Genomic DNA, 21,106 nt, shown 5'->3' with positions numbered 1-21,106 from the left:
TAGTAATAATCAGGCACGTTCATATTACTTCCATGTGTGCTTATTCTCATTATTAAATTAAATAAATTTTCTGTTTATACTCTGGGACAACCAAACGGTCAGAGGAGTTCATAAGATAGACAGAATACAAGAAACAGCAACATATTCAGTAGTCACGGGCTTGAACCCCAGTCACTCAAGGCACATGTACTTATGCACCCGCGCGCCTGACCACTTACTTTTCACTATTCAAATCTGGAAAAATCCTGTGTGCATGTGTATGATATTTATTTCCACAGTCATAGCAATTTATTTCCAGAGCCATTTTTTAGCAATAATAAATTATGAAATTGTAACACTTCTTTTTTTGATGCCATCTCCTATTGGGGGTTGGTGTTCACCACACGGTGCTTCTCTCTGTCTTGGGCAAGATGACAGAGATCCTCAGTTGATCTGCCAGTCCAGTTGCAGATGTTTTTCAGCCAAGAAAGTTTCCTCCTGCCCACTCCTCTCTTTTCCTCTATTATTACTTGAAGCAATTTAAATTTCACATTTCTAAGGATGTGTCCCAGGTAGGCAGTTTCCTTCTCTTCACTAAACTCAATAACTCAAGTTTTCTTCCTGCCCTTTTCATGACTTCAATGTTGGTGATTCTGTCTATCCAAGATATTTTTAGCATGTGCCTGTACATCCACATTTCAATACCCTCTATTTTGTTCATGCTTGATGTTTTCAGCATCCAAGTTTCAACTCTGTATAATAGTATGGACCACACATAGCACCTAATAAACTTCAGTCTGATTGACAGATCTAGAACTTTGTGACACAACATTGTTCTGTATTTTGTAAAGGCATTTCTCACAACCTCTATTCTTCCTTTTATTTCTACTTCCGGATCTAGATCAGCATTTAGTCAACTACCAAGGTATTTAAAACGAGTCACTGGAGCTCCATTCAATAACAGCTGGACTTGGCTTGCTGGAGATTTACTCACAGTTATGTATTTGGTCTTGTTGACATTGATTCTTAAACCCATATCGTTACATTTGTTGCTAATACAGCCCAAAAAAACAATCGAAGGTCATCTATATTTTCTGCGAATATAGCAGTACCATCAGCGTATTGTATTTTATTTATCAGCTGACCATTTATTTTAATTCCTTCTTTCCTTTCCCACAATGCATTTTGGAAAATAACTTCAGAATAGATGTTAAATAGCATGGGCGAGAGAATACAACCCTGCCTTACCCCTCTTTTTATATTGATCTCGTCAGTTTCACCCTCTTCGACACTTACAGTGGCTGTTTGATTCCAATAAATTTCTTTGACGAGTCTTATGTCCCATCCATTAAGATCTAGCTTTTTAAATGCTTCTATAAGCTTTACATGTTATATCCAATTGAAAGCATTTTCAAAGTCTATGAAGCAGAAGAATACTGTCTTCTGGAGTTCTCTACATTTTGTAACAACACGTTTATACCTAGGAGAGCTTCTCTCGTGCCTAGTCCGCTTCGGAATCCAAATTGGGTGTCAGAGATTACTGTTCACATTTTTTGTAAATCCTGTTTCGGATTATCCGTAGCAGCAGCTTCAACATGTGGCTCATCAGACTAATAAGCCAAAAATCGTTGCACGAGGTGGTGATGTTCTTCTTTGGGAGAGGAATGAATGAGGACCTCAACCAATCGTTAGGTAGTGTTCCATTTAGATATATTTTATTGAACATTTTGGTTAGATCTTTCAGATTTTCTTCATCTAGAAGTTTCACTATTTCGATTGGGATTTTATCTGGGCCAACTGCCTTGCCAGACTTTGCTACTCCCAGAGCATATTTTACTTCAGACTGTAGAATTTACCATGACAGCATGATGCTGGTAGAACTTCACAAATTCTACTTTCACTTAAATATGGCAGAAATATTACATACTGAACGACTATGTGACAGTATTTTTATTTATAGTTTTTAGGGCAACTGACAATATTCTGGTAAATGGAAAAAAATTTTGATGGACCATTACTTAAGGAATTCTATCAGCAATCATTTCAGCAATTTCATTATACTCAAATTTTTTGGTTCCAGGCTTCTCATTCTCAATTTCTGACCAGCAGCTCAAGGTATAAAAAGAATAAACAGGAATAAAACAATAAAGTTAATAATAATAAATTAAACATATAAAGGAAACTGCACAGGATAAGTGGTCAACATATTTCCCATTTAATTGTACTTAGCATATGACATTTAATTATACAATTCAAGCTTGGTTACTGTCAAAAATCTGGCATAATCCATTTTTTTCTAGTTTTTGGAAATTGTACCTCTATATATTTCATTCAACCCTAGGTATAGTGAACTATCTATTTTCTGGTACAACATAACACAACACAACCTTTAGGCTGATTATCCTGTAGCTTTAATAGTACTGCTAAAATAAACTGAGTAGTAAAACTAACAATATAACTATGAGTATCGTCACTTACAAAGTCTTGCCTGATATCACTGAAATCTTTGCCATATTTTTCTAATGCTTCTTCAAATAGATTTGCTTCTGACGCAGACCACTCTTCCATTTCATCCCTACACAATACCGGACCACCATGTGGGACTAGGCTTGAAATTGCACTGGTGATGTCATAGTTATGTTTATGTAAAATGTCCATAGCATTAAACTGGAATGAAAAATTAATTTCTATCTCATTTAATTAAAAATTAATTATCAAAATGTTCAAATCAACATAATATAAAAGCAAACACATCTGCTCATAATTTTTCTATCTTAATCACAAATTATTAAGTCTTAATGAAAAATGGAAAAAACTTGGTTTATTATTAAAAAAATAAATAAATAATTCATAAATCCAGCAGTCAAAAATCCAATGCTTTTGAAAACTTTACGGAAGGGCCAAAATCTAGAAATTACTCTTCGATTATCATGCTTTGGCTACTGTAAATTATGTGGCTGTGGAAAACGTTTCTATAACTTACCAAAACAACACACTTCCTGATGTCAATCAAGAACCAAGATGTATATACTGCTACCATTATTCAAAACTGTATGTCACATAAACACGAGGCACCTCCGTAGCCAGGTGGGAAGGAGCAGCAGTGCGTAGCACACGCTTCTTTATTAGACCGGGGTTCGAGCCCGTCACCACCAAATACAGAGGATACGGAAAGGTCAGGGAATGACCACCGCATATCCTGGAGCAATATGGCCTTAGTTGCTAATGCTCCTAAAAACCAAATAACAAACAAACAAACAACTTAGCTGTTGCCATGTTGGAGAGCCTGGTAGTTTGCAAAGAATCTTGATGGTGCTAGATGTGAGATTTGAGAAATGGGGACAATCAAATAAGATATGTTTAACGGTGAGCTGCGTTTTCCATGAAGTACACCAAGGAGGACTTTGCCATAAGTAAATGGAAATGGTTAAGATGTATGGCCAATACACAAATGTACTAATAAAACTTCTTTTTGTCAGTTTCAATGGACACTAAAAATTCATAGTCATAGTTCATTTTCAATTTGTCCAAGCTTGTTGTCCCCACATCTGTGCCCATTCAAGACTGAATGCTTTTTTTGGATAATGCTGTTAAAATGATCTCTCATTTTAACAGCATTATCCAAAAAAGCATTCAGTCTTGACAAGAATACTAGAAAACTAGATAAAAATATTGAAAAAAAAAAAAAAAAAATGAACAGGTGATTTAGCTGCACAATTTACTTTTTCATTTCCTTGAATACCAGTGTTTCAGTATTCAGCAGAGAGTTATTTCCTTATTGTGTTCATGGAGGCACTGAAGGTGAGATCAGATGTTTAATACCAGATGATTAAAGGAGAGATTATTCTGAATAGCTGACACTGCACCGGGGGAATCTGTATAAATTATAGCAGGTCATAAGGAAGAATGGCAGATTTTAATCAAAGCTAACAGGATAGCATATTAACCCAGCTACAATCCAAATGTAGTGAAATAGCTTACACAAAGGAAGGAAAGACAGCTGGTTCACCCACGATTGTTGGATCTGTGTATACTATATATTCATGTGTATTCTCTAAAGTAAAAGCAGCATGCAGTTGCTGGAAACCGAGCTGGCAAACTATTCCTAGCTCAATGTATGAAGGCGTCATCGATAGGTCTTACAAGATGAATCAGGCAAGTATACTATCCTGATGAATGTTACTCAAATCCAATTTTCAGTTATGCAATTAGTCTTTCAAGTGAAATCCTGCAGATTAAGGCTTGTTAGGTTTGGTCTCATAGAAAGGAAACCACTGAAGCTCAGAGGAAATAGGTTCAATTTGAAGGACTATGAGAGCTATATATCTATGCTGAATATAGGATTTGTCTTCTACAAAATAATGGGGATTCATTAGTCTCAACAAACAAACCTTGCACTGGGGAGGTTCTAAAAGTTATGAAGGCTATTGGAAGAGCACTGGTGCTGAATGGTATTAGGACTGTGTAAAACAACTTTTCCTGGTTGAGGCATATATTATGGAACTACAACTGAGCTATATTCTGATTAATGGTTTATAGCAGAGGTTCCTAAACCTTTATACCTTGAGACCCTTAAGATTTTTCATAAATTTCAAGTATCCCCCCCTCCCCACACAGATTAAGTGAAAATAAATGCATTTAACAAAATTTGGCAATGAATATACATATTTCATTAAAATAATACATACACTGGTGTTCAAAGAAAGTGCATTCACATTTCTAACCCTTTTTCGGAATAGTATGTTACATTAATGACAAGCATCACAAATAGAAAATAAACAAAAGATATTTATTAATAGTTAAGGCAAAGCTAAGTGATATTTTACAGGTGCTCTCAAAATATTCCAAAATGACCATTTGCAACCTTTTAACAACAGTTTTGGTAAACAACAATTATGGCTGAAATGTTATCAGAATGTAGTGAATTTGCTTCAGTTTATCATTTTAAATGGAAAACAAAATGAAAAGTTCACCAGGAGCAAATTAATATTTAGTTGAGCTGCTTCTGGCCCTGATGACAGCAGCACACTGTCGAGGCATTGACAAAATCAATTTCTGAAGATAATCAACTGATAGTTTGTGGTTCCAAACACACATTATGGCTTCCTGAAGTTCACGAAGGGTCCTTGGTTCCTTTTTGGCAACTGCAGATTCCACACGATGCCAACAGTTCTCTATAGAATTCGTGTCCAGGCTGTTTCCTGGCCAACTCTAACAGTTGTAATGGACCATTTTTCCAACCATTTTTTCAACTGTAACAAATGTAAACACATTACTGTCAAACCTCTAATACAGAAATGAAGCTAAGGTAACTAGAGAAGTGCCTACTTACACTTTTTGCCCGAGGACAAGAAGCAGAGTCATCCTGAAAGATGCAGTTACTTGGCAGGTTGAAATGGTCTCAAATGGTTGACAGCAATTTGCCTTCCAATATAGCCAGATATCCACTGGCATTTATGGAACCTTTTATAAACTGCAGGTGACCTACTCCATGATATGAAATTCACCCCCATATGACTTTTTTTTTTTTTTTTTTTTTTTTGATTTGGTAGTTGTTGGCGCATCGGCTTCTGTGGCCATATTGCACCTCCCAAGGTTTTAGCAGTACTTTGATCCAAGCCCGAGGCGGGAATCGAACCCGCGACCTTTGGGTTGCCGGGTAGGTACTTTACCCACTCGGCTAGCCCGGTCGGCCCCATATGACTTGGTTGGTAGGGAATTTTACTGTAGACACCATACAGGCTGGATGGTATTCTTCACCAAGTCTACGACGAATCATTTGTCTCCCATCAGAGCCATGCAGGTTGAATTTCTTCTCATTCGAGAAAATAACTGACTTCCACTGCTCGGGAGTCCATTTGACATGCTCCTTACACCAAATGAATCAGGCCTTTTTCCTTTTTTGTGTGAGGAGGGGCTTCTTCTTAGGATGACGGGCTACAAGTCCATTTTTGAAGAGGTGTCTTCTGACTGTTACTGCACTTGCTACCACTCCTGTATGTTCTTCCCGGTCTCTTTTCGGCTCAGATGAAGAATCTTTATTAGCATTAGCATTAGCAGAGGCATTTGATGCAAGAAAGCAAGCTTATGCAGCATCAGCCAAAAAAAAAAAAAAAAAAAAACCCACTTCACCCCTCTGTTCGTTCAAAATACCTGTCCAACTGAGCCTTAAACGTATTTAGGCTATCAACCTCCACTACAAGGGATGGAAGTCTGTTCCACCAACCACCCACCCACTGGCTAAAGGCAAATTTCCGCACGTCTATCCTACATCTGTCTTTCCTCAATTTGAATTTATGCCCTCTCAGGTGATTATTCTGAGCTAGAGGAAGAATCCCATCAGCATTGAGCATGCTCAAACCATTCAAGGCTTTATACACCTCTATCAGATCACCTCGCTGGTGCCTAGTCTCCAGACACTGTAATTTGCAAAACTTAAGCCTTTCTTCGTAAGAGCACCCCTTTGTTCCATTCACTAATCTTGTTGCCCTTCTCTGTACTCGTTCCAGCAGCTCTACATCCTTCTTGAAATGAGGCCTACAGACCTGTATACAGTACTCTAGGTGTGGCCTGACCATTGCCTTATACAAGGGAATAATCACCTCCTTATCCCTGCTGGAAAAATTCCTGTATATCATTGACAATACTCCATGAGCTACTCTTGCAGCCCATCTGCACTGCTCAGAGAACTTCATATCTGCCTGCACAACCACCCCCAAGTCCCTTTCATTCTCTACCACTGTCGGTGTAGTACCACAGAGTTGATACGTTGCTCTGGGGTTGCTGTTTCCCATGTGTAGTACTTTACATTTGTCAATGTTAAACTTCATTTGCCACCTCTCAGCCCATCTGCTCAACCTTTCCAGATCCTGTTCCAGCAGCATAGTATCAGTAGTGTCCTTAACAACCCCGCCAACCTTTGTATCGTCTGCAAACTTGGACATTAAGCCTGATACACCATCATCAATATCATTTATAAATACAGAAAACAACAATGGACCCAACACTGAACCCTGAGGAACTCCACTAATAACATTAGTCCACGTTGAGCAGTGTCCATTGATTACCACTCTCTGTCTTTTGCCACTCAACCATCCCTTTATCCATAGCAGCAATTTGCCTCCAATGCCACACTGCTCCAATTTGTGCAGCAGTCTTCCATGCGCAACAGTATCAAAAGCTTTTCTAAGATCCAAGTATATAATATCAAAGCTATTCCCTGCATCCAGTTCTTTTGTGACTGCATCATAGTATCCAATCGAATTGGTCAGGCAAGACTTCCCCTTAACAAAACCATGCTGTGTCCGAGCTATAACTGAAGTCTTGTCTAAATGATCCTGCAGTGCTTCTTTAACCAGTGCCTCCATTAATTTTCCTGGAACAGAAGTTAAGCTCACAGGTTTATAATTACTTGTGTCAGCCTTTGATCCTCCTTTGTGAATTGGGATCACATTTGCACATTTCCAATCTATGGGTACCTCCCCTGAGTCCAAGGAAGCTCTCATAATTATGGCTAAGGGTTTGCTTACTTCCTTTGCTGCCTCCTTTAATATAACTGGATAGATCCCATCCACCCCGGGTGCCTTTCTTGTGTTTATCTTCAACAGTTTCTCCTCCACTTTACTCCCAGTTATTTCAAGATTCTGTAGCTTACTGCTAGAGTTGAATACACCTCTGGCATTCCCCTTGCTGAATAACTCCTCATGTGTGAATGTCGATGCAAAATATTCATTTAGTTTGTTAGCTACCTGAGCAGGATCATCAACAGTTTACCCATCAATATCAAGTGGACCAATCTGATTCATCCCCTTCCTTCTAGAGTTTACATAAGTAAAGAACTCTTTGCTGTTTTTCTTTGCATCCCTTGCCAAGGATTTCTCGTAATCTGCCTTCGCCTGCCTAACCTCCTTTGTAACTTGGTTACATATCAACTTGTATCTATCATAGGCTTCTGTGTCATGTGTTAGTTTGTAAGTATCCCATGCATTTTTCTTCTCTGCCATATGCCTCATTAGTTCATCTGACATCCATTTTGGCCTAAACCTTGAACAATATTTCTTAGTTGGTATGTAAAGCCTAGTAGCTTCCAAGATAAGTTCTTTGAATGCTTCCCATTTTGAATTTGCTGTTGGTAACATCATCAGTTGGTCCCACTGTATAGAATTTAAATACTGTCTCAGTCCATCGTAGTCGCCTTTACGGAAGCAATAACCCTTCCCTTTACCCCTAATGGTAGTTACCTCTTTGAGTAAATCCCACTTCAGCACACTGTAATCACTGCCACCTAGTGGTTCCTTTATCTGCAGATTCTTAATGCATGATGAATCACTACTGATAATCAGATCAAGAGTATTACTCCCTCTAGTTGCCTCCTGAACATGCTGATGTAGAAAACAATCATCCAATAAATCCACAAAAGCCCTGTTAGTGTGTGAGTGACCAGCCCCCAAATTCCAGTCAATATCTGGGAAATTAACATCTCCCATTATAAGACTCTCTGATTTACTGGCACACTCTATTTCCCTGTACAATTTCTTATTATACTCATCAGAGTCATTAGGCCTATAGCACACTCCTATTCTCAATTTTGATCTCCCAATGCTTATGTCACACCAAACTGACTCAACACTGCACTGTACAGCGATGTCGACTGGCTTCACTTCCTTGGTTTTTATGCGTTTCTTAACTAATAGCATAACCCCTCCCCCCTTCCTATCCTGTCTATCCTTTCTGTAGACGTTGTACTCCCCAAATTCCAGTTCTGCATCCCTTATATCTGTGTGACACCACGTCTCTGATATCCCAACAATATCTGCCTTTGATGTTTTGAGCAATACCTCAAATTCATCAAATTTATTTAAACTCCTAGCATTGGTGTACACGCAAGTATACCTGCACCTGTTTCTATTCTTAGCTACCCTAACACAACCCATGTGTTTACTTGTACCGCAATGGCTCCCAGCAGTCTCTGAAATATCATGCATCTTGTTTTTCAGGCTTCTGCTCATTCTAATAGAAGCAGTGCAAGAATCTCTTTCACCTCTGCCAGTGGCTACTGTCAATCTATTGGTCTTTGTCTCCCCCCCAAGCTAGCAGTTTTCCGACCCACCTAACACTGCCTCGATAGCATCAGCAAATATTCTTGCACCCTTTCTATTTAAGTGTATCCCATCCCTGTAGAAGCAATCTCTCCTGTTAACAAGTACAGTCCAGGCTGAAAAAAATTCTACCCCTTGAGCCTTGCACAATCTTTCCAGGGCCGAATTGATCGACAAGGCTCTCATCATATACTCCCTCCTATCGTGTCTGGGCAGAATTGCAGACACTTTCAAATTCAACCCTAATTCTCGGCTTTTGTTCAACAGTGACCTGTACTTGTTAAGTAATTCTGCCGGTCTCCTACTCTTAATATCATTAGTGCCAACGTGTACAACTATATCACCTTTTGTGCCCTTAAAAGATGATATTCGCTCTACAACGTCATCAACCTTTGCCCCTGGCAGACATACCCTGGTCCTGTTCCACCTATCCTTTTTACAAAGCTTGTTCCCCGTTTCCCTGACAATACACTCCTTGCATCGCGCACACACAAAGACATCCCCCATAGCAGTATCATGTCCCGTACCCGATTGCTCTGCAAACATCAAGCAAACAGTGCATTTTATAAGGCTGTGACTCAGAGGACAACTGCCCCCCTCAGTTCTGCTCTGAGCCACAGCACTTCCATTAGCTTGAGCCTTTTGCTTTGCTGCTCTGGTCTGAGTCATGATTCTATTAATTTATTAATTAATTATAATTAATTATGTTATGTTATTAATTATGTTAAATATAATTAATTATATTACATTTGTAATCTAAGTCGTTATATGTATTTATTTAAAAGTACAATTTAACTGCTAACGAAGTTCAACTAACGCTATCTAGTACGGTATATAACTATCGTATCACAAAGGCGGGAAAGTTACGAATGGTAAATCTACGGACATTAAGTATTAACTAACTTTCAAATCTCGCTGTCTCAATTCAGAATAAACTAACGATCCTTACTAGATCTATAAGCTACTTACAGAAATAATTCGATGTAAAAAATATTCAATCAAGCGGCTAAATATGGCTAAAGAACTTCTCGTTCAGCGGAGTTGCAAACACGTGGATACCCTTACCGATACTTTTATGCAATTACAAGGCCGAGTAAAGAATAAATACACCAAATTAATCAGAAAATCACAAAATAATGTTATACTACTAAATTTAAATCAAAAGTTTTAGAAAAACAATAATTTCAAATCAATAAATAAGAAAAATCCACTTAGCGGCTTTGAACACGACCGTCTCCTAGTGGCCTCGTCAGCAGTTTTTAAGGCATAAGTGCTTCAAAACGCAGCGCTGTTTTGGCATAGAGACTTGTTTGCATCCAGTTCCTTTTTTCCTATCAGCAGAACTAGTATTCTTGAGTTTGGAAAGAAATCTACTCACTGTCGACTGATTACAAGACACTCTATAAGCAATATGACGGGAAGAACATCCTTCCTCACATAAAGGAACAATAGCACTCTTTCTTCGTGGCATCAACTGCACGTAACTCGCCATCCTGACACAAGCAAGGAAAGGAATGACTGCAACTCTTGCAGAGCGTGCTTATATAGCTGAACGTAACAGCTGATGCAATATTATGTCATCGCTTATGCATCTCAATCTTATCTGATGCAATCTGTAAGAAATATTGCCATATACTTACGTTATTCGGAAGACAATTACAATTTTAAGGGGTGATGCACTTTCTTTGAACATTAGTGTACTTCAGTACGTAAATTAATATATGCTTCATACCTGGATTAGTGGGATGGTTTGTCCATATTTCGTTAAAAAAAGTGCTTCATGATAAACAAGTTCTCACCCCCTCAAACCTTCCATCTGTTGTGGAAGTTGATAGCTTAAATAAATATAAGGCTGAATTAGACAAACATTTGGAGTGACCAGATGGGTGAAATGGGAAGGTTTTTTTTTTTTTTTTTGGATGATGCTCTATAAGCTTGCTTTCTTGAAACATATGCCTCAACTAATGCTAATGCTAAAGTGTGCTGGGGGGATGCTTTGGGAACCTCTAGTTTATAAAGATGTGAGAGTGGGTCTGTCTACACTCCCATGATGCCAAATGAAGGATATTTAGTTTCTGAACGCAGTCAGCTTGGAGATGAGTTAAATGAGCGTGAAAGTTAAGTTAATTATCCATGATCAGTCAAAAAAAGCTCATGATATTAGAAATTGGGATTAGAATATTCTTTAGTCTACGTTTAATGTCAGGGTGAAGTGCATGTTATTTGCAGAAGTGAAAAGGAGTACATTTTTTTTTAGAAATTCGGTATCCATTTTGCAGTCTAGCATTCCAATTTACTTACTGCTAATCAGAGCTATACGGTTGTGGTATGAACATTCTGTGAGTCACAGAAGATAGTGAAATCATCTGCATACATGTATGCTTTTGATGTTTTCTAATTCTGATATTAAATAATGCTACATCAAAAATGGAGCCTTAATATACATGGAGGATAAATCAGGATGTTCTTATCTGCAACATACTAACTATTTATACTGACTAATTTATACATTTTTTCAGCAATGCTGCTAGAAAATATAACTTTGCACCACTTTAAACATTTTCTCCGGAGGGGGGGAGAAAAAAGAACAGCAAAAAACATTAAAGTCAGTAATATATCAATATTATTTGTGTATAATAAGTGCACAATATATACAGCCAAGGTAAGAATGGACAAGTCTTACTGATTCAAAAACAATTTTATAAGTTTCAGTTGTAACAAGCTGTGTGTTTCATTATGATATAAAGGTGTTTCAATTAAAAGGCAACAGGGTATATTTCAGTTTTTAGGTTTAGGCTATTTGCCCTTTTTTTATCATATTTCTTGACCTTTTTTATCATATTTCGGTTGAGGTTTTTGAAATTTATGTTGGACTATGTTACAGTTTAGATTTTCCGATTTATAAATTTAAATTTTGCCTAATCAACTGCCTCTTTCTCAGTGAGAATGTTATTCCCTGACCTCAGTTTAATCTAAAAACATCGTTGTGTACTTCTGAAACAAGCATAAATTTATTTTATATAAAGGGAAAAAAATAATACAATGGTTTTGGCATGAGACGTGGCACAACTGCAACTGTAAAGTCTAGCACAGATAAACAGGCTGTGCTAGACATTTTTAGACTAAATCTATGAGGGAGAATATCTTTCCTTTTGAAAAAAACAAGAAGCTTATTAGGCAAAATTTCAATTTAGCATTTGTAAACCTAAACACATTTATTCTAATTTTACATCAAATTCAAAAAACTTTTATGACCAAATATGACAAAAAAGATTCAGATGACAGGTGGCCTAAACCTAAAAATGAGCAAGACAAACTCTGGTGCCTTTTACTTGAAACAGCCTGTATATGCAAACAGTTACATACCTATACATGCACCAAAACAACAAACTTACAAGGGTAATATCCCGTGAAGCAGCAGCTGCACTCATATGAAGACTTGGTTGCTTTACAGAACTGGAACAGTCGAGTGCTCTTGCAAATGTACCAACAGACCTGGAGGGGGCGATAAAAAACTGTACCAACAGACATATAATATATACACCAAGGCAACTAAAAAACACGCCACTTAAAACGAAGCAAAATAGAAAACGTGAAGAATATACTCTATTAATTAAAATACAAGGCAACACCTCAATTCAAAAGCAAATTATAATACAATAATAAAAATGATCAATCGTGATATACTAGCTGGAATCCCTGGCAACAGCCTAAGCAAATAAAAAATGTGGAAAGTGATACTGCTGCTAAATACCTAAATTTAATTAGATAATAATAATTCTCCACATTATAATTTTCTGTCATACTGTCTTGGGGATGCTTTTCTTCCTCCAGTGACAGTGACAAGTTTGGGCTCTTGCTTGCTTTAGAAAGACATCATCCACAAGTTGACCTAAAATGACTTATACCATTTTTAACTGAATAACATCACCAAAAGGAGGCAAATCTGATTTAGACTCAATTCATTAAACTACAAAGGCACTGCAAACATTGAAATTTATTAAAAACACAAAGGCACTGTAATCATTAAATTCATTAAAAAAAAACAAAAAAAAAACACTATATACTGATGATTTTTGCAGTTACTAGCTCCTCATCAGAGAGAAGGTGCCCTCAATTAGCAAGCTTGTCTCAGAGTAGTGAATAATGTACTGAGTCAGCCAGCACCAAAGAAGTATGTGAAAGAAAAATTTCTTAATAAACATACAATTATAAGTGCATATAACCCCTAGTACCAGGCTGTGTTTGCCTAATGCAGCAAATTAGTAGAACAGGTGAATCTTTATTTCAATGCATTGCAATAATTAGAAACCAAATGCTTCTCTGCATTAGACTTCTAATAATTGCATTGAATTTGAATTTAGATAGAGATTTTGTAGGTTATTACTTAGTATCGGTAAGGGTATCAAATTCACGTGTTGAACAGGTTTTGCACCTCCCACGAACACAAAGTTTTTTATTATACTTAGCCACTTTATTGACTAAATTGTTAGATTTAATTATTTTCTATAAGTAGCTTATAGACTTGGTCAAGCTCCGTGGTTTATTTTGAATTTAGATAGCGCGATTTGGAAAGTAAATAATACCTTGTGTCGGTAGTTAACCATTCATAACTTTCCGCCATTGTCATACAATACAACGTGTGCACTGAAGTAGATAGCATAAGGTTTAAGGGAAAACTAAACAGCGAGTATAGTAGTATCAATTAATCGGTAAAATTTATTAATCTTATTAAATTTCATTGTCAATTGAATTGTACTTTAACTAAATGAATATGGCGACCTAGTTTTTACAAACGTAACATCATAAATTAATACATATAAGTTGACAGGGGATAAGAAAGTCATATAACGTAACTCAGATATAACATTCAATACCAAAATACATATATATATATATAGCATTATAACTGCATTGGGATATAGGTTTAGGGTTATATTTTGTATTGGAATTTTATTGAACTTGAATAGAAATCATGACTCGCAGCAAAGCAAAAGGCTCAAACTAATGGAAGTGCTGTGACTCAAGGGAGAACTGAGGAGGGCAGTTGTCCTCTGAATCACAGTCTACTGAAATGCACTGCTTGTTTGATGTTTGTAGAGCAATCAGGAATGGGACATGATATTGCCAATGGGAATGTATTTGTGTATGTGTGCGCGATGTAAGGAGTGCGAGGAAATCTGGCGCCATCTCAGCATTGTTATGGGCTTATATGAGAGATTGAAGGACAGGATGGATGCTGTCAAAGGATTTAAATTAATTGAGAGGCCCATCAAGTTCTTAGCTGCCCACATCAATGCCAGAGCTTGCACATGAACATCAAGCAACACAACGGAAAACGGCAAGGCAGAATGTGCTGGTCCCAAAGAAACTAGTTGTTGTAGGTGACTCTATTGTCAGGGAAACAGCGAATATATTGCGCAAAAAGGATAGATTGAACACAACCAGGGTGTGCCTGCCAGGGGCAAAGGTTGATGATGTTGTATAGCACATATCATCTTTTAAGGGCACAAAGGGTGATATTGTTGTACATGTTGGCATTAATGATATTAAGAGTAGAAGATCGGGGAAATTACTTAACAAGTACAAGTCAATGATGAAAAAAACCCGCGAGTTAGGGTTGAATTTGAAAGTGTTTGCAATTCTGCCCAGACACGATAGGAGGGAGTATATGATGACAGCCTTGTCGATCAATTCGGCCCTGGAGAGATTGTGCAATGCTCAAGGGGTAGAATTTTTCTCAGCCTGGTCTGTGCTTGTTAACAGGAGAGATCGCTTCTACAGGGATGGGATACACTTAAATAGAAAGGGTGCAAGAATATTTGCTGATGCTTTCGAGGCAGAGTAAGGTGGGTTGGAAAACTGCTAGCTTGGGGGGAGACAAAAACTAATGGATTAACAGCAGCCACTGGCAGAGGTGAAAGAGATTCTTGCACTGCTTCTATTGGAATGAGCAGAAGCCTGAAAAAGAAGATGCAGGATATTTCAGAGACTGCTGGAAGTCATTGCGGTACAAGTAAACACATGGGTTGTGTTAGGGTAGCTAAGAATAGAAACAGGTGCATGTATACTTGCGTGTACACCAATGCTAGGAGTTCAGTAAATCAATTTGATGAATTTGAGGTATTGCTCAAAACATCAAAGGCAGATATTGTTGGGATATCAGAGACGTGGTGTCACACAGATATAAGGAATGCAGAACTGAAATTTGGGGAGTACAATATGTATAGAAAGGATAGACAGGACAGGAGGGGAGGAGGGGTTATGCTATTAGTTAAAAAACACATAAAATCCATGGAAGTGAAGCCAGTCGACATTGATGGACAGGGCAGTGTCGAGTCAGTTTGGTGTGCCATAAGCATAGGTAAATCAAAATTGAGAGTAGGAGTGTGCTATAGGCCTAATGACTCTGATGAGTATAATAAGATACTGTACAGGGAAATAGAATGGGCCAGTAAATCAGAGAGTCTTATAATGGGGGATTTTAATTTCCCAGATATTGACTGGAATTTGTGGGTTGGTCACTCACACACTAGCAAGGCTTTTGTGGATTTATTGGATGATTGTTTTCTACACCAGCATGTTCGGGAGGCAACTAGAGGGAGTAATATTCTTGATCTGATTATCAGTAGTGATTCTTCATGCATTAGGAATCTGCAGATAAAGGAACCACTGGGTGGCAGTGATCACAGTGTGCTGAAGTGGGATTTACTCAAGGAGGTAACCACCATCAGAGGTAAAGGGAAGGGTTTTTGCTTTCATAAAGGCGACTATGATGGTCTGAGACAGTATTTAAATTCTATACATGGGACCAACTTATGATGTTACCAACAGCAAATTCAAAATGGGAAGCATTCAAGGAACTAATCTTGGAAGCTACCAGGCTTTACATACCAACCAAGAAATATTGTTCAAGGTTCAGGCCTAAATGGTTGTCAGATGAACTAAAGAGACATATGGCAGAGAAGAAAAATGCATGGGATATATACAAATTAATGGGTGACATGGAAACCTATGATAGATATAAGTTGGTCTGTAACAAAGTCACAAAGGAGATTAGGCAGGCAAAGGCAGATTATGAGAAATCCTTGGCAAAGGATGCAAAGAAAAAGAGAAAAGAGTTCTTTACCTATTTAAACTCAAGAAGGAAAGGGATGAATCAGATTGGTCCATTGGATGTTGATGGTTCAACAGTTGAGGATCCAGCTCAGGTGGCTAACAATCTAAACGAGTATTTTGCATCTACATTCACACATGAGGAGTTATTCAGGAAGGGGAATGTCGTAGGTGAAGTAAACATTGGCAGTGAGCTAGATTATTTTCTAATAACTGAGAGGAAAGTGGAGGAGAAATTGTTGAGGATAAACATAAAAAAAGGCACCCGGGGTGGATGGGATCTATCCAGTTATATTAAAGGAAGTAAGCAAACCCCTAGCCATAATTATGAGAGCTTCTTTGGACTCAGGGGAGGTACCCATGGACTGGAGATGTGCAAATGTAACCCCAATTCACAAAGGAGGATCAAAATATGACACAAGTAATTATAGACCTGTTAGTTTAACTTCGGTTCCAGGAAAATTAATGGAGGCACTGGTTAAAGAAGCACTGCAGGATCATCTGGACAAGAATTCAGTTACAGCTCAGACACAGCATGGTTTTGTTAAGGGCAGGTCTTGTCTGACCAATTTGATTGGATACTATGATGTAGTCACAAAAGAACTGAATGCAGGGAATAACTTTGATATTATATATTTGGATCTTAGAAAAGCTTTTGATACTGTTGCGCATGGAAGACTGCTGCACAAATTGGAGCAGTGTGGCATTGGAGGCAAATTGCTGCTATGGATAAAGGGATGGTTGAGTGGCAAAAGACAGAGAGTGGTAATCAATGGACACTGCTCAACGTGGACTAATGTTATTAGTGGAGTTCCTCAGGGTTCAGTGCTGGGTCCATTGTTGTTTTCTGTATTTATAAATGATATTGATGATGGTGTATCAGGCTTAATGTCCAATTTTGCAGACGATACAAAGGTAGGCAGGGTCGTTAAGCACACTACTGATACTATGCTGCTCTAACAGGATCTGGAAAGGTTGAGCAGATGGGCTGAGAGGTGGCAAATGAAGTTTAACATTGACAAATGTAAAGTACTACATATGGGAAACAGTAACCCCAGATCAAAATATCAACTCTGTGGTACTACGCTGACAGTGGTAGAGAATGAAAAGGACCTGGGGGTAATTGTGCAGGCAGATATGAAGTTCTCTGAGCACTGCAGACGAGCTGCAAGAGTAGCTCATGGTGTCTTGTCAATGATATACAGGAATTTTTCTAGCAGGGACAGGGATGTGATTATTCCCTTGTATAAGGCATTGGTCAGGCCACACTTTGAGTACTGTATACAGGTCTGGAGGCCTCATTCCAAAAAGGATGTAGAGCTGCTGGAACGAGTACAGAGAAGGACAACAAGATTAGTGAATGGAACAAAGGGTTGCTCTTACGAAGAAAGGCTAAATTTTTGCAAATTACAGAGCCTGGAGACTAGGCATCGGCGAGGTGATCTGATAGAGGTGTATAAGGCTTTGAATGGCTTGAGCATGCTCAATGCCGATGGGATTCTTCCTCTTGCTCAGAATAATCACCTGAGAGGGCATAAATTCAAATTGAGGAAGGACGGATGTCGGATAGATGTGCGGAAATTTGCCTTTAGCCAGCGGGCAGTTGGTTTGTGGAATAGACTCCCATCGCTTGTTGTTGAAGTTGATAGCCTAAACAAATTTAAGGCTCAGCTGGACAGGTATTTCGAACGAACGGAGGGGTGAAATGGGAGTAGTGGTTGTTTTTTTTTTTTTTTTTTTTTTTTTTGGCTGAGGCTGAATAAGCTTGCTTTCTTGCATCATATGCCTCTACTAATGCTAATGCTAATGCTAAAGGTGGGTCGGAAAACTGCTAGCTTGGGGGGGATACACGGACTAATAGATTAACAGTAGCCGCTGGCAGAGGTAAAAGTGATTTTTGCATTACTTCTATTGAAATGCAACTGAGCAGCAGCCTGGAAAGCAAGGCAATGGAGATTTCCAGGACTGCTGGGAATCATAGTGGAACAAGTAAATACATGGGCTGTCTTGTTTTAGGATAACTAAGAGTAAAAACAGGTGCATGTATACTTGCATGTACACCAATGCTAGGAGTTTAGTTAATAAATTCGATGAGCTTGAAGTGCTAGTCAAGACATCAAAGGTAGATATTGTTGGGATATCAGAGTTAAAGGGAGGAGGGGTTATGCTGTTAGTTAAGAAACATATAAAATCTAAGAAAGTGCATCCAATTGATGTTGGTGGACAATGCAATGTTGAGTCTGTTTGGTGTGACAATAAGCACTGGGAAACGAAAGTTAAGAGTAGGTGTGTGTTATAGGCCAAATGAATCTGATGAGTATAATGAGCAATTGTGCAGAGAAATAGAGTGGGCCAGTAAATCAGGGTGTCTTATAATGGGGGATTTTAATTTCCCAGCGATTGACTGGAATTTGTGGGTTGGTCACTCACAAACCAGCAAAGCTTTTGGGGATTTATGGGATGACTGTTTTCTACAGCAGCATGTTCGGGAGGCAACTAGAAGGAGTAATACTCTTGATCTGATTATCAGTAGTGATTTTTCATGCATCAAGAATTTGCAGATAAAGGAAACACTAGGTGGCAGTGATCACAGTGTGCTGAAGTGGGATTTACTCAAAGAGGTAACTACCATCAAGGGTAAAAGGAAGGGTTTTTGCTTTCATAAAGGCAACTACGGTGGTCTGAGACAGTACACCTAATTCTGTTTTTACACGATAGATACGTTCCTGAAAAATACGTGTAAAAAAATTCGTGTAAAAAAAGACATTGTATTCATGGAAGAAAAGAAGATTGGTTCCGGATCTAAAAAAATCAGTGAAAATAATTAAAAAAAAACCCATAAAAATATTCGTTTTAAGCTTATTATTTTATTTAAACAAAATACACATGTAATAATATGTAATTAAAATAAATTTGTATGCATATGAAATGAAAAAAAATTCTTCATGAACAAAAAAAAATCTGTTTTACACATAACAAGATTTTATTCATTTTCACTTTCTGATAATAAACGGCGCGTATGTTTGCATACGACTGGAATATCACTGCCATCACTAGAAATGTTGTGGACATCGTCTTCTTCCTCTATTAATGAAATTCTTTCTGTGATCTCTTGAGCAAAATCAGCACGAGTCTCCTCTGGTGCTGATGTTTCACCGGTTTTACGAACGAATTCAGTTATTAATCGTTGTGTTCGTGTTTTGGTTAGGCCGTTATATAATTCTCTGTAAGAGGCTGTCAACAACTTCAGTTCACGTTGAAACTTCCCAGCGCGTTCCTCATTAGGGTCATTTTTGACAAAATGATTACCTAATTTTCTGGCCAGTTCGAGACCTTCTTTTATTAAATCTGCATTTATAACAGGATCATTTTCTTCATTATCACTACGTTCTGTGGGATAAGGAGTCCCAAGGACAACCTCTAATATTTCATCTTCGCATAGGGCTTTGTCGGTTAACAATTCATCAATATCTTCAAACGATAGATCATCGAATCCTTCTCCACCAATTTTGTGTGCCATTGTAATGATGTTGGGAAATTCGGTCGTATTAGGGATGATGGGATCTTTGCTTTTTACACATTGTGGCCAAACCGCTTTCCAACATGCATTTAAAGTTGCTGGTTTTAATTCAGTTAACGCTAATCCAACTTGATTGATACAATCCATAATTGAGAATTTCTTCCACACATCAATGATTGTTAGTGTTTCATCATTCAGTTTGTCCAAAACGTGTTGGAATGTTCGTTTTACGTAGTATGTTTTAATTGTCGCAATTATACCTTGGTCTAGCGGTTGTATCAAAGATGTAGTATTAGGTGGCAGAAATAAAATTTGTACATTTGGGTGTTCCAAGACAGGATGGCCGGGTGCATTGTCAAGAATCAGAAGAACTTTAAATTCGAGACCTTTCAAATTCATATAACGTCTGACTTCTGGGACGAAACATTTGTTGAACCATTCTGTAAAAATAGTAGTGGTCACACAGGCCTTCTTGTTTGCCATCCAGTGAACAGGCAGTTTATTGATATCTACACCTTTCATTGAACGTGGGTTTAGGGCTCGATTTACCAGCAGTGGTTTCAACATACGATCTCCTGAAGCGTTGGAGGAAAATAATAAGGTCACGCGATCCTTAGCTACCTTAAAACCACCAGCAGTTTTCTGCGATTTGGCTACATACGTTCTGTTGCATTCGTTTCCAGAAGAAACCAGTTTCATCTGCATTCCACACTTGATCAGGAGTGTATCCTCCATCTTCAATAATTTTTGCAAGTTCCTGCTGGAATACTTTAGCAGCCGATTCATCTGCAGATGCAGTTTAACCTTTAATTTTTATATTATGAAGAGCATTCCTTTTAAGAAACCCTGCCATCCAACCTGTACTCGCAGAAAATTCATACTTTCTGTTTAACTGAGATGAAATGCTTGGCTCCTTTTCTTTAATCTGTCTGTAAATTCTTAGTGCTGTTTGCTTGATGGCATTTCCATCTACTGGTACTCTTTTTTGTGATGATCTTCTATCCATATTACCAGAGCCTTTTCCATTTTTTCCTTGACAATATCTCTTGTATATGATGATGAATTAACACTTACTTTTGTTCCAGAACATACCGACTTCCTAATTGCAGCTTCATTTTTCTTAATAGTTCTTACGGTAGCTTCATGTACACCAAAATGCTTTCCTACAGACGTAGCCCCTTGTCCAGTTGCAAGACGATCTAAAATTTGAATTTTAAGTTCCAAAGAAATCGTTTTCCTTTTCATTTTGGTAATAGGCGAATTATTCAACATTATATAAGGGCTACCGAAAAATATCTCAGTTATAATTAATAAAAAAAGGTATGAAAAATTTGTAAACTTACAATTTATTGACTATTGGCAAAATTAATAAATTTATATGTGCACAAATTTC

General features: G+C 37.9%; 1 protein-coding gene across 1 annotated transcript in view; it reads right to left on the bottom strand.

Moving 5' to 3' along the window:
- Positions 1–21,106, bottom strand: part of LOC150077092 (metastasis-associated protein MTA3-like) — a 512,540-nt gene that overhangs the window by 315,833 nt on the left and 175,601 nt on the right. The window contains exons 7-8 of the mRNA XM_090386731.1: positions 12,473–12,572; positions 2,458–2,646 (exon numbers count right to left, since the gene is read on the bottom strand). Of these exons, the coding sequence (XP_090242857.1) occupies positions 2,458–2,646; positions 12,473–12,572 (289 nt within the window). The remainder of the gene's footprint in view (positions 1–2,457; positions 2,647–12,472; positions 12,573–21,106) is intronic.

Source organism: Mastigoproctus giganteus, chromosome 12 (assembly GCF_048544385.1).
Source record: "Mastigoproctus giganteus isolate SK-2022 chromosome 12, ASM4854438v1, whole genome shotgun sequence".
Classification (NCBI taxonomy): domain Eukaryota; kingdom Metazoa; phylum Arthropoda; class Arachnida; order Uropygi; family Thelyphonidae; genus Mastigoproctus; species Mastigoproctus giganteus.
Note: the sequence above shows the minus strand (reverse complement) of the source record. Positions and strands in the feature narration are given on the sequence as shown.